Source organism: Ictidomys tridecemlineatus, chromosome 1 (assembly GCF_052094955.1).
Source record: "Ictidomys tridecemlineatus isolate mIctTri1 chromosome 1, mIctTri1.hap1, whole genome shotgun sequence".
In the NCBI taxonomy this organism is placed as follows: domain Eukaryota; kingdom Metazoa; phylum Chordata; class Mammalia; order Rodentia; family Sciuridae; genus Ictidomys; species Ictidomys tridecemlineatus.
Genome location: NC_135477.1, coordinates 69,557,587 through 69,571,818, shown reverse-complemented (window position 1 = coordinate 69,571,818; position 14,232 = coordinate 69,557,587). Strand labels below are relative to the sequence as shown.

Here is a 14,232-nt window from a genome sequence, read left to right as displayed (position 1 = left end):
CATCCTGTTGACCAGGTTCAGTCTTTAAGCATTCTCCATGCTTAACCCATTTTCATCATCCCTAGGCCTGCACTCTGAGAATTGAGATTAAAAGGATCACTTGTGTGGTGTTTCTCTAAAAGTTTCATTGTCAGAAGACTTCTGATAAGTCTGGTGTGTCTCATGCTTTTCCCATTCCTTTTAAAATAGAAATTAGAAACTCCAATGTTTGAATCAACCCAGCGTTGCCTTTACTGTTTTTCCATTTTCTGGCTTATCTAGGCTCCCACCTGCAGATAGACCCAGAAAGCATGTTATTAAGAGCTGGGTTGAGGTAACCTAAACATTCTGTGTGGACCATAATAATCTCATGGCGTTGGTGCTAGACGCACATGTCTCCAGCCTTGACTGTGTTTGAATAAAAATGACAACAGTGTCTTGTGTAGGAATTTTTTACTGGAATAATATTGTCTGTGGGCAAATATTACAGCTTTTCTGATAAGGAAAATAAATTGGATAATTTACATTTTATGATTTTGTTCTTAGTTGCTCTTTCAGTCCGAATATTGAGTAGAATCTTTGTTTGTTCTAATTAGTTATACATGGTAGTATAATGCATTTTGACATATCATCATATATGGAATATAACTTCTCCTGGTTGTACCTGATGTAGTATTACATTGATTGTGTAATCATATATGCACATAGGCTAGTAATGTCCGATTCATTCTACTATCTTTCCTATTCCCATTCCTCTTCCCTTTCCCTCATTCCCCTTGTCTAATCCCAAAGTACCTCTATTCTTCCCCAACCACTGCCCTGCTTATTGTGAATTAGGATCCACATATCAGAGAAGACATTCAGCCTTTGATTTGTTGGGATTGGCTTATTTCACTTAGCATGATATTCTCCAGTTCCATCTATTTACCAGCAAATGCCCTATTTTTTAGGGCTAAGTAATATTCCATTGTGTATATGTACCACATTTTCTTTATCCATCCATCTGTTGAAGGGCACCTAGGTTGGTTCCATAGTTTAGCTATTATGAATTGAGCTGCTATAAACATTGATGTAGCTGCCTCACTATAGTATGCTGATTTTAAGTCCTTTGAGTATAAACCGAGGAGTGGGATCTCTGGTCAAATGGTGGTTCCATTCCAAGTTTTCTGAGGAATCTCCATACTGCTTCCCACAGTGGTTGCACCAATTTGCAGTGCCACCAGCAATGTATGAGTGTACCTTTTCCCCACGTCCTCACCAACATTTTATTATTGCTTGTATTCTTGATAATTGCCATTCTATCTGGAGTAAGATGAAGTCTCAGTGTAGTTTTAAGTTGCATTTCTCTAATTGCTAAAGATGTTGAACATTTTTTCATATATTTGTTGACTGTATTCTATGAAGGATCTGTTCAGTTCTTTAGCACACTTATTGATTGGGTTATTATTTTTTTTTTTTTTTGGTGTTGAGTTTTTTTGAGTTCAAAGCTGTATCTGAGGTGCAGGTGGCAAAGATTTCTGTATTTCTGTAGGCTCTGTTCATGGTCTTGATTATTTCCTTTGCTGTGAAGAAGCTTTTTAATTTGAAACCTTCCTGTTTATTGTTTCTCTTTTTTTTAATATATACATTTTTTTAGCTATACATGGGCACAATATCTTTATTTTGTTTATTTATTTTTATGTGGTGCTAAGGATCAAACCCAGGGTCTCACACATAAGAGGCAAGTGCTCTACCACTAAGCCACAACACCAGTCCCTGTTAATTGATTCTTGATTTTACTTCTTGCACTATAGAAGTCTTGTTGAGGAAGTCACTTCCTAAGCTCACGTGGTGGAGATTTGGGCCTACTTTTTTTTCCATTAGGCGTAAGGACTAAGTGACTAAGTCCTTGATTCATTTTGAGTTGAGTTTTGTGCAAGGTGAGAGGGATTTAATTTCATTTTGCTACATATGAATTTTCAGTTTTCCCAGCACCATTTGTTGAAGAGGCTATCTTTTCTCCAGTGTATGTTTTTGGTGCCTTTGTCTAGAATGATATAACTGTATTTATGTGGGTTTGTCTCTGTGTCTTCTATTCTGTACCATTAGTCTAAATGTCTGTTTTGGTACCAGTAGCATGCCCTTTTTGTTACTATAGCTCTGTAGTATAGTTTAAGGTCTGGTATTGTGATGCCTGCTGCTTCACTTGTCTTGTTAAGGATTGCTTGGCTAATTGGGTCTCTTATTTTTCCAAATGAATTTCATGATTGCTTTTCTATTTCTATGAAAAATGTTATTGGGATTTTAATAGGAATTGCTTTAAATCTAACAGTTTTGGTTGTATGGCCATTTGACAATATTAGTTTTCTCTGATAGCACTGGAGATCTTTTCATCTTCTAAGGTCTTCTTCACTTTCTTTCTTTAGTCTTATATAGTTTTCATTGTATTGGTTTTTCACTTCTTTTGTTAGATTGATTCCCAAGTATTTCATTTCATTTTTTGGGGGGAGGGGCTATTGTGAATGGGGTAGTTTTCCTAATTTCTCTTTTAGTGGATTCATCACAGATGTATAGAAATGCATTTGATTTATGGGTGTTGATCACTTATTAGTTCTAGAAGTTTTTTGATAGAATTTTTTTTGATCTTCTAAATATAGAATTATGTTGTTAGCAAATAGTGATAGTTTGAGTCCTTCATTTTCTATTTGTATCCCTTTTTTTAAAAAATTGTCTAGTTGTAGTTGGACACAATACCTTTATTTTGTTTATTTTTATGATTGAACCAGGGCCTCACACTTGCTAGGTGAGCACTCTACTGCTGAGCCTCAACCCTAGGCACCACTCCCCCCACAATCCCTTTAATTTCTTCTAATTGCTCTGGCTACAGTTTCAAGGACAATGTTGAATAAAAGTGGTGAAAGACAGCATCCTTGTGAAAGAGGGAATGCTTTCAATTTTTCTGTATTTAGAATGATGTTGGCCTTGTGTTTAACACATAGCTTATCCCTGGGGTTTTTTTTGTTTTTGTTTTTGTTTTTGTTTTTGTTTTTTCTTTTGGGGTGTAGTGGTTACTAGGGTTTCATCTCAGGGGTACTCAACCACTAAGCCACATTCCCAGCCCTATTTTGTATTTTATTTGGAGACAGGGTCTCACTGAGTTGCTTATAGTACCTTGCTTTTGCTGAGGCTGACTTTGAACTCATGATCCTCCTTCTCAGCCTCCTGAGCTGCTGGGGTTATAGGCATGCACTATATTTCTAGTTTTTCTACTGTTTTGAACATGAAGCAGTGCTGTATTTTGTCATTCTTTTTCTGCATCTACTGAGGTAACCATATGATTCTTGTCTTTAAGTCTATTGATGTAATAAATTACATTTATTGATTTCCATATGTTGAACCAACTTCACATCCCTGGGATGAATCCCACTTGATTGTAGTGTGTTATCTTTTAAATATGTTTTTGTATGTGATTTGAAGAATTTTATTGAGAACTTTTGCATTTATGTTAATCAGGGATATTGGTCTGTAGTTTTCTTTGCTTGATGTGTCTTTGTCTGGTTTGGTATCAGGGTAATAGAAGCTTCATAGAATGAATTTGGAAGGATTCCCTTCTCTTCTATTTCATGGAATAATTTGAGGAGTATTGGTGTTAATTCTTCTTAGAAAGTTTTATAGAACTTGGCTGAGAATCTGGTTCTGGGCTTTATTAAGTTGCTAGTCTTTTGATGGCATCTTCTGTTTCATTGCTTGAAATTGATCTGTTTAAATTGTGTATGTCCTCCTGATTGAGTTTGGGTGGGTCATATGTCTCTAGAAATTTATTTATGTCTTTAAGATTTTCTGTTTTATTGGAGTATAAATTTTCATAATAGTTTATGATTATCTTCTATATTCTTCTATAGTGTCCATGTGAAAGGTCCTTTTACATTATGAACTTTTACTACTTTGAGTTTTCTCTTTCTTTGTTAGCGTGGAAAAGGGTTTATCAATTTTATTTATTTTTACAAAGAACCAGCTTTTTGTTTTGTCAGTTTTTTTGAATAGTTTCTTTTGTTTCAGTTTCATTGATTTCAGCTCTGATTTTAATAATTTCCTGTCTTCTGCTGCTTTTGGTGTTGATTTGTTCTTTTTCTAGGGCTTTGAGATATAATGTTAGGTTATTTATTTGGCTGTTTTCTGTTCTTTTAATAAATGAGCTCAATGCAATGAGCTTTTCTCTTAGAATGCCTTCATAGTGTTCCAAAGATTTTAATATGTTGTGTTGTTATTCTCATTTACTAAGTATTTTTTGAATTTCATCCCTGATTTCTTCTGCTATCCATTGGTCATTCAATAGCATATTATAGTCTCTGTATGTTAGAGTAGCTTCTATTTTTTATTTTATCATTGATTTCTAATTTTATTATGATAGAATGTCAGGTATTATATCTATTTTTGTGTGTTTGCTAAGAGTTGTTTTGTAGCATGATATATTGTCTATTTTACAGAAGGATCTGTAAAGTAATTTTGATCATTGATGGATGAAATACTCTATATGTTCATTAAGTCCAAATTATTGATTGTATTATTTAGTTATACAGTTTTTTTTTTGTTTAGTTTTTGTTTGAAATATCTATCCAGTGATGAAAGAGGTATGTTAAAGTCACCCAGTATTATGTTGTGGTCTATTTCATTCTTGAAATTGAGAAGGTTTTATTTTATGTATGTAGATGCTTCATTGTTTGGGGCATAAATATTTACAATTGTTATGTCTTGTTGACACATAATTCCTTTAAGCAGTATGAAGTGACCTTCTTTGTCCCTCTTGATTAATTTTGGCTTGAAGTCTACTTTACCTGATATGAGGCTAGAAACCCCTGCTTATTTAGTAATCCATATTGAATGATGTATTTTTAGGCATTTTCATAATAATGAGCATTGGTGTGGGGGTCTGTGGTAATTTTGTACATTTGAAGCCCTGTAAGCCTTCTGTATTTGATTTTCCATTTCATTCTTTAGATTTGGGACATTTTCTGATATTATTTCATGGATAAGATTGTATATTCCTTTGGTTTGTGTCTCTGCACGTTTAACTATCCCAATAAATCTTAAATTTTGTCTTTTCATGTTATCCCATATTTCTTGGAAGTTCTGTTCATGGTCTCTTAATATCATCTTTCCATGATCAAATGTATTTTCGAGATTATATATTTTGTCTTCATTGCCTGAAACACTCTCTAACTGGTCTGTTCTGTTCGTGATGCTTTCTATTGAATTTTTAATTTGGTTTATTGATTCCTTCATTTCAAGGATTTCTGCTTGATTTCTTTTCCTAATCTCTATTGAAGTGATCTTTCATCTCCTGAATTTTATCTCTTGATTTCATTCCTTACATCATTCTTTACCTTGCAGATTAAACTATGTACATTCTAAACTCCTTTTCTGATGTTTCTTCCACTGTGGTGTCAGTGGATTCTATTATTGGAGCATATTAGTTTGTTTGGGGCAATTTGTTCCCTTGTTTTTTCATATTATTTGTGTGTCTACCCATCTAGCAGTGGATCTGACACAGTGCAGTTTCTACCCTGTAGTCTAGCAGTGGATCTGACACAGTGCAGTTTCTACCCTGAAGGTTTCCAGTACCTCACTTTTAAAGGGGAATCAAATAATAACAGCACCCAATGCGAACAATATACAGCCTTAAACCAAATAGTTACTACTAAGACATCTACAATTTTGTCACAATAAATAAATGATGTATTTAGTTATTGCCCACAATAAAAACAGTAAGTCTGCAAAAGGGTTTACAAATGGTGGACAAAGCGAGAACAGTAGTATTGTATGATGTGATGTTTATGAGGAAGGAGAAGAGAGGATATAAACAAGAAATTATAGGAAGAGTGATAGAGGGAATAATAGAGGCTGGCTGTTAGGAGAAAAGAGATGGAGAATCCAGGGAAACAGACAAGTGAGAGAAAAAATATAAAGTAAAATTTAAAAAAAATTAAAAATAGGAAAAAGTAAAAGACTACAAAACAAAACTGAATATACTATTCAGATATCCCAGTCTTCAACAAATTGATGCATGAAAAATAATTGATTCAAAAAACGTTAAAATTTGAGAGAAAAAAGAAAAAGAACTCAATGAAAAATTGAACAGTTGTTTCTGTTGGAGTTCAAAAGTTTCTCAACTTCCCTTCTCAATAGTTAGGTGTAGGTATCTGGAATATGAAGCTTGCTCCACCTTCAGGGTGGGTGAGGTTGCTAGGGTAAGGATCCTGGAGATGGGGTGTAGGCTTAGTTATGCTCCAGGCTCTGAATGCCATTTGGTCTGGAGATTTTAAGTCAGAACACCTCTAGGGCCCAGCAATTGCTGGTCCACCCTGGAAGACTGCACACCAGGAATCTTCTTTAGGTTCTATTTGTGTGGTATAGGAGCCTGTTCTTAGGCCACCGCGTTGCCTATGGACCCCACAATTCCTGGTCTCTGATTCAGACGCCAAACTCAATCTCTCCTGCCCTCACTCTTGAATTCCCTGTCAGAGACTTCTCTCCCAGCCAATCCTGCAAGCAGCTGGACTGAAAGGGGAAGGAGAAGCCAGGTGGGTTTCCATGACCAGTATTCCCCTTTAAACCTCTCTCCACACTTGATTTTCTCCTGGTCACTTAGGCACACTCTTTGTTACTCATCTTGGGTTTACCCAGTTTGTTTTTCAAACCAGACTTGGGTCTGCTAGAAATTGGCTCCCCCAGCTGTCAGCCCCAGGCTTCCGCTGCAAAGTGGTTCCTTCTATCTTCTGCAGCTTCTTTTGCATACAAGGATATTATGCAGCATAGCTTACTATTTTTATTTGGGCAATGATTCTGCTCTCTGAACTCTATCTTGACTCTCCTCATTCCTACCGAGAACTGGGGGTTCCTCTAATTCCCTTACTGCTTTCCTGTGTTTACGGAGGGACCATTCTGGCTTGTGCCCCCAGCTGTTGCCACAGCTGTAGGGCTGAGGAGTTTTACTGTATTATATTCAATCTCTTCTGGGTTTCTGATATGTTTTGAGTGTCCAATATTAAATTCCAATAAATTCCCCCCCTAATTCTTCTTCATTCACCCACATTGCTAAAAGCTGCCTGCCTGCTTTTTTTGGTTTCACTAGATGGAGCTGCCAGGGAAGCAATCTATTCCGCCATCTTCTGAAAAGCCCCTCTTGAGTAGAATTCTGATAGGCCAAGGCTACATACAAGCTTGTATGACCAAAACTCCACCATCAACTGAGTGTCCTAAATAAACCATAGACTCTTCTTATATATAGCTAATAAATCATCATAGGCTTTTATTATTAAATTCATTGTAGATTAAGTTTATAAAAGTTAAAGCTTTATGTGTACATGGAAAATTTGTGTGCAAGTCATCATCACATTTATGAAATCATTCAGGGGAACTTGAAACTTAATAACAAGTTGAACTTTACAAATAATTCCTAACTGAATTGACTAAAATATGACTATCATATAATGCAGATTATCATAAACAGATTAGATCAAACTTAAAAGAAATGAAGTAGCAATGTAAAAAAATCTTAGTAGCAAGTATGTTTTTTATTAATGACCCACAAGAGTCCCATTACTAAAATTGGAGGTGGGACTATTTTTGTGGTTATCTAATATGTGCAGTTATGTGCTTGGTTTTGAATACTTTTAAATAGTAATTTTGGTGCTTTGAAATAATTACCAGAGAATGTCAATGCTAGCCATGGAGTGCATCAGGACAACACAGGCTTTCGAACCATGACAGCTCACTTTGAAAACATTCCAAGCATTGAAATAATCACCGATATTCAGGCATGGAACTCAGAATAGAGCACAGCATAGATGACAGAAAGTATAAGAATGACTAAAATACTCAAAGATGGCTGTATCATGCAGTAAAATCTCTTTGCAGTCATGTGTAAGGAAGATCAGGGTCTATGGGATCATAATCCTAAAATTACCAAGAATATGCCAATTAGGATTCTGTTGGAAATGATCAGCTCTAATACAGGGAATAAGAATTTACTTGAAGGGCCTGGGAAATTCATGAGATCAAAGGGAAGCTAAAGAAAGTGACATAGGACACAAAATCAAAAAACTCCAAAAACTTTTTTTCTTTTAGCAGAAATTGCTATTCAATAGGCTTGCATTTATTTCTTCATTGGATTAAATTAACTCTTTAAATTCTCGATTCAAGAGAATCAAACCTCCAGGACTCATCCATGGATAAGTTTGTAACGGGTCCATTTCATGCTTTGAGTATGAACCTTGCTGCTTGATCACACATGGCTTATTCTTAAACTGACATGTATTTCTTTCTCTTCTCCCAACAGTGGGATTGAGGAAATATTAATGTTCTTCCCATTCTAGGCCAGCAAGTAAAATACAGGCTGGGAACTGGTGCCAGAAAGTGAACAACAGCTCTCTCAAGGTCACTAGATGGACAGTATTATGTCTACTGATAATTATACCCAGAGCCTAGTCCTTGAATTTCCCTTTAAAGGTCCTTTGTTTTTCCTTGTGAGGAGTGGTGGCGGTCTTTGGACTTTAGTCCACTGCCTTCTTTCTTTGCTAGAAGTTTTAATAAAATTTATTGTTTTCTCAAAGACCTTTTCCTCATCATTTGAATTGGCACCAGGCACAAAAACCAAGCCTTCTGTATCAAAATGGTTTGAGAGCAATTATCTTGGTTTCCCTATTGACTCTTTAAGACAAAATGTAACAGGAAAGATATAAAGTATTCAAAGGAAATTATATGTTACGGCAAAGAGAGCTAGATAAACAAAAAATGGCAAATGTCGAGATGATGAAGCCACTGATATTTGCTAAATAAAGGCAATGTTAGAACAAGTAAGCATGCTAGAACTGTGAACAACATGTATATGGTTTGTGTGGACAGGCTTGCAGGGAGTGCTCCATTGGATTCCTTCAGTTTGCTTTTACTTGATAATAGAGAGCTGCTTAACTCACCCAATTCTCCCTAGGTAGATAACATTTTTAAAACTTACTTTCATATGGGGGATTGAACCCAAGGCTGCTTAACCACTGAGCCACATCCCCAGCCGTTTTTATTATTTTGAGACAAGGTCTCACTGAGTTTCGTATGGCCTCACTAAATTGCCCAAGCTGCCAGAGTGCTGGAATTACGGGTATGTGCCACCACACCCACCTAGTGGGTAACTTTTTAAGTTGTAATTAAAAATTTTTGTTCCAGATGGTGGACACAAAAGAACAATGGGAACTGAAGTATAACCTTGTTTTTTTTTTGTTTTGTTTTTTGGGGATTTTTTTTACATAATGTCTTTGTTTTATTTATTTATTTTCATGTGGTAGGCAGGCGATCTTCCACCAAGCTACAACCCCAGCCTTAACATTGTGATTTTTCTTACCTAGACATAGTTATGTTGGGTCTGGGACTGTAGGGCTAGTTTGTTTGCATTACCCACCCCTCTGGCTTTTTACCAGTGAACTACATCCCTGACCCTTTTTATTTTATTTTATTTATTTTAAAGAGAGTGAGAGAGGAGAGAGAGAGAGAGAGAGAGAATTTTTATTATTTATTTTTAGTTTTCGGCGGACACAACATCTTTGTTGGTATGCGGTGCTGAGGATCGAACCCAGGCCGCACGCATGCCAGGCGAGCGCGCTACCGCTTGAGCCACATCCCCAGCCCCGACCCTTTTTATTTTGATACAGAGTCTCACTAAGTTGCTCTTGAACTTGCAGTACTCCTGCCTACTCGGTCTAAATAGTTGGTATTATATGCATGTGCTAGAGTACCAAGCAGGATTGGATTGAGTCAACTGATTTTAGCCAAACCCCTACCCACCCCTCCAGCAGTCTTTTGATCTTGTTGGCATTTGAGCTGGGAGGGATTTGAATTGCAACTTGAGATGTTTAGGGTTCTTAGGGTTCTAGAATCCACTTGCCTTGAGAATGTGCAAGACATCCAGTCCCTCTCCTGCCATGATTTTGGCAAAATTCAGGAGAGGGAATTTCCTAGCCAGTTTGTTTTTACAAGGGGGGTGGTTCCAGATTTCAATCTGTCCCAACAGTCTGGTCCTGACTTAATTCCCATCTCCCTGCAAAATATCCTCCATCTAGGGCAGGCCCACATTTCCATACATTGTAACCATACCCCAGAGTCCACCCTAGAATTAAAAACTGCCAAGACAAAGCTCTCAACTTACTTTCAAAGGGCTTCTCTCTGGAGGATAGTTCATGAAGAATTTCTTGCATCCACTTGTTCTTTTGCTAAGTCTCATAAAAAGGTATTGTGTTTACCTTTTCTAGAATAAGACTAAAGTGTTTAAACTCTGGTAGTAATTTATTTGCAGTAATTCAGTAAAATTACAACATAAGCAAAAAACAAACGTAAAAAAACCCAGTCTTTGAAGTACATATTGTGAGTTGCTTGAATGCCATTTTCAGCATTTAATGAATGTGTACCATGAGTGGCCCAATAATAGCATTTACCAAAGAACTAATTGCATGCCAGGGCAAGAATGGTACCTGTTAATGGGTAATGAAAACCTGAATCATTAAAACATCTCAGGCCAAAGCTGCACCATTTTTCTCTCAAACCTTTAGACATAAGAACAGTTGAGTCAACTTGATTTTACCATGTGCCATCACACCCACCTAGTGGGTGCCCCTTTCTAATATCCTCATTTCTTGCCTGTAAGGAAAATTATGTAGACGATCAGAGCTAGAACTAAGGGGAAATAATAGAGAAAAGTGAGAAGAAAACAAACTTGCTTTTCCTAAGTAACCAAGATTCTTGCAAAGGAGGTGGAAATTTAAAGGCCTGGTAGAATCATTGATACAGGTGGATGCAATGGCACATGCCTATAATCCCAGCCACTCAGGAAACTGAGGCAGGTGGATTGGATCACAAGTTTGAGGTTAGCCTCAACAACTTATATCCTGTCTTAAAATAACAAAGGGCCGAAGATGTAGCTCAGTGGTAAGTCACCCCTGGGTACTGAGGAGGAAAAAAAGTTGATAATATTTGACCAAATGATCATTGTATGCATTTCCAGGATCTTTTCACAGTATCACTATCCTGAACAATTTAGCACACTCTTCAGCACTACTGACATCTTCATGCTCATTTTTTGTCCTATTTTGTCCTGCTAATTGACACCAAGTCTGGGGTCAAAAAGGAAGGGACTAGAGTTGACAGCTTCGGGTTGTCTGAAAGCTTATACCAGTTTTATTTGGAAGTGAGGATTAATAGCAAAAAAAAAAAAAAAAATTGCATGAAGCCTTCAGGACAATGAATCAGGGGCTCAAGAAGAAACAACAACCTGCATGCTTGAAGGCCACTGAAAAGATGGGTGGAGACAGGTAATTTTTCTTTGCACATATAAAAGTAGCAGTGCTGAAGTTAGGGGAAGGGCAGGGATTGCTGAGGGGGGAAAAATAAACAAAAATTCCTGCAACTATTTCTAAGCCTGCTGGTTTTAAACTCCTTGGGAGCACGTTTGAGGACAAGATCTGTTCCTTTGAGAAACAGGTGGCAAAGAAGATAACTTCATTGCCTTAAATGAAAGGGAAAAAAGGTCAAATCCTCCTTCAGTGAAATTCTAGGCAGCCGCTTCAGAGCAACCCAGTCACTTTTGAAAAGATCAATCTGCCTGGCTGAGACCAATGTCATTTACATGTACAGCACAAGTTGGAAAACGACATGAGCACCACAAACAGTCCCAAGTTTGGTCTTGCTGTTTCTTTCCAGTCGGTCACACAGCTCTCAAGGGTTGTGTGGTCAGCCCACACCCAGTGCTACAGGCAGAGAAGACAGCCTTTGTTTTAAGAAATTTATTAAAATAAGAACAAGCATCGATTGTACACAGAAAGAGTCATTGCACTAAATATAGAACTACAGCAAAAGAGCAATTTTAAATATATTTTTTAAAATCACAAAATACATTTTGGTTAAGGCACTATATCCTATCTCATGTTTTAAATAAATATCCTGTTTTCTAAAAAGGCAGCATTGAGTATCTCTGATTAAATGAGTATAGGCACTATTGTGTTAAAAACAAATTTTGCTGTGGCCATTGTAATTTATTCTCCAAAGAACTTGTATTAGCCCAGACTTTTTTTTTTAAATGGACAATATGAAAAAAAAAATCAGTTTTCTCTTTCTAGTTTAGGTTTCTCCAATAGAAACCTATGTATAAAATATGCTGTTTTTTTTCATATATTCCTTGGCATAAAATTTATGCATAGAGCACAAAAGATTATTTCTTGGAATTAAAGCCATCATAGAACATCTCAGAACAGCCTGAGTCTTTGGAAAAGTTTCAGTTCCAACTACAGTAAAATTAGTGGAGTTTACAAAACCCTGGACCTTTTTTTATCCAAAAAGGCTGCTTTTTAAGCCCCCGCTGGTCAAAAGACTTTGCTAAGAAGCTGAGGGGGCACAGACCCAGCTGTATTGTCTGGTGTAGACAGAACACCAGACAGGATCCAAATGGCCTGGGCACTCATTCAGTGCCAAGAGTACTTCCTAATGGGAATTTTTCATTTTTTGATATAATGCTCAGCAGCTCACAAGGCACATGAATGTATATCACCTAATTTTGTTCACCTCTAAGAGAAAATGTTAGTATTTGATAATTCTGCAGTCTTTTCCAGTTCTAGTTCCTTGCTAGTCTGATGATGTGAATTACTTTTTGGTTATTTATAGCTGTTGCTGCTGCTGTCAGATAGGCCCCAACCACTCTGTAGACACAGTGACCACAACAAAGGAGAAAAATTAACTTTCTATAACATGGTCAGATTGATCCATTGGTACAAATTCCTTCATTAAAGTACTCTATATTATTATATCACAATTTATTAGTCATGGAAGGCCACTGAGACTTCTCTTATTGGGAAATATAACTTGCATGGCAGAAGTAGGTTGTATAGACTCCTAAGACTAAATTCACATTATCACACATTTGCTTTCTCCAGTCAGAGGATATTGGGCAGTAAGGCTGTGTATAGTTATGAGGTAAATGATTAGCAAGAAACTTGATGTGAGGCACGTCTCATTTAGGGTGATGATTTTTTTTTTCCAGTTGTACAGAAGGGGCTGTTAATCCAATTTATTTTGCCACTGGTACATGATATTGAGATTGTAGGTTGACAAGTTTAAACTGAAAAATGTGCTTCACTTTTTTTGCAAGTAAACTAGATACATGGTCAAAGCTTTAGAAATCTGGGACCTACGTGCTCTGATATGGTAGAGAATACAGCTAATTTCATTCTGAAATGTATAACAACATTGCTTTTACCTGCTAATATTTAATCTTCAGTTTGACTTTGATATATAAAAATGAAGTTGGCTTTAAATTATAGGCAACAGTTTTTGCCTTTTTACAAAATATTAATTTTAAAATCAGTCACTGAGAAGCAATTTGGATACAAAATATCTAATCACAAAAATAGAAAAGGTAATCAAAGAGCACTTCAGAAGGAAACTTAGGAGCCAAGGTGCATTTAGTTGAGCTTCTCCAGGGACCTGTAATAATCTGTCAGGACTTTCCATGCTTTGGGGGCCATGAAGCCATCTGGGGGATTTTCTCCTTCTCTGGCGAGCTTCCTCATACGGGTTCCTGAGATGAAGTCGAACTCATTGTGCCTGTCACAGTAGAGCAGCAAAGAACTCAGGGTAGGTCAGTAACATCTATCCTAAAGGTTCCTGGAATTAGGTTATGGGTTTATACACCCACATTATTTTCCTTTCTGTAAAATATTGCATTTTTGAAAATGATCAGTTCACTAAATTTTCAGTTCAGGAACTTGGCAGAGGAAAAAGGCAACTATGTATTCAATATTTACTGTCACCTACTCTATTGTGAGAAGTGTCTTGAGGCCTAGGACTGTTTTCTATTTTTCTGCCTAGTTCTGTGGGCTTTCAGCCTGGGGAATGAGTGTATCATAAATACTCATTGAAATCTTCTTCTGTGTTGCCCCCTGCCCTTAATGTCCTAAATATTTGGTGCATGCTCAAAGCAGACATGTTGAGAAAGAAAAAAATATATATATTGTGGTGCTGGGGATTGAATTCAAGAGAGTCTCATGCATGCTATGCCAGTGTGCTACCACTGGGCTACAACCCTGTCCTTGAAAGAAATATTTATGGACCATTTACTATGTGCATAGGACTGTGCTGCAACTTCAGGAGATAAAAAAAAAAAAAATGTCCAAGACCAAGTTTTAACTCCAAAGGGACTTCATTCTAACGGGGAGTGTGTGCAAAAGCGCTGGAGAGTTT

At 36.8% G+C, this 14,232-nt stretch overlaps 1 protein-coding gene across 3 annotated transcripts in view; it reads right to left on the bottom strand.

The window, feature by feature from the left end:
• Nucleotides 1–11,768: 11,768 nt before the first annotated feature.
• The window catches only part of Papss2 (3'-phosphoadenosine 5'-phosphosulfate synthase 2), a 79,728-nt gene continuing 77,264 nt past the window's right edge, over nucleotides 11,769–14,232 (bottom strand). For all 3 annotated transcript variants that reach the window (XM_040272195.2, XM_005339193.4, XM_078042100.1), the window contains one exon: nucleotides 11,769–13,596. In XM_040272195.2, coding sequence (XP_040128129.1) covers nucleotides 13,455–13,596 — 142 coding nt within the window. In that variant the 3' untranslated portion in view covers nucleotides 11,769–13,454. The remainder of the gene's footprint in view (nucleotides 13,597–14,232) is intronic.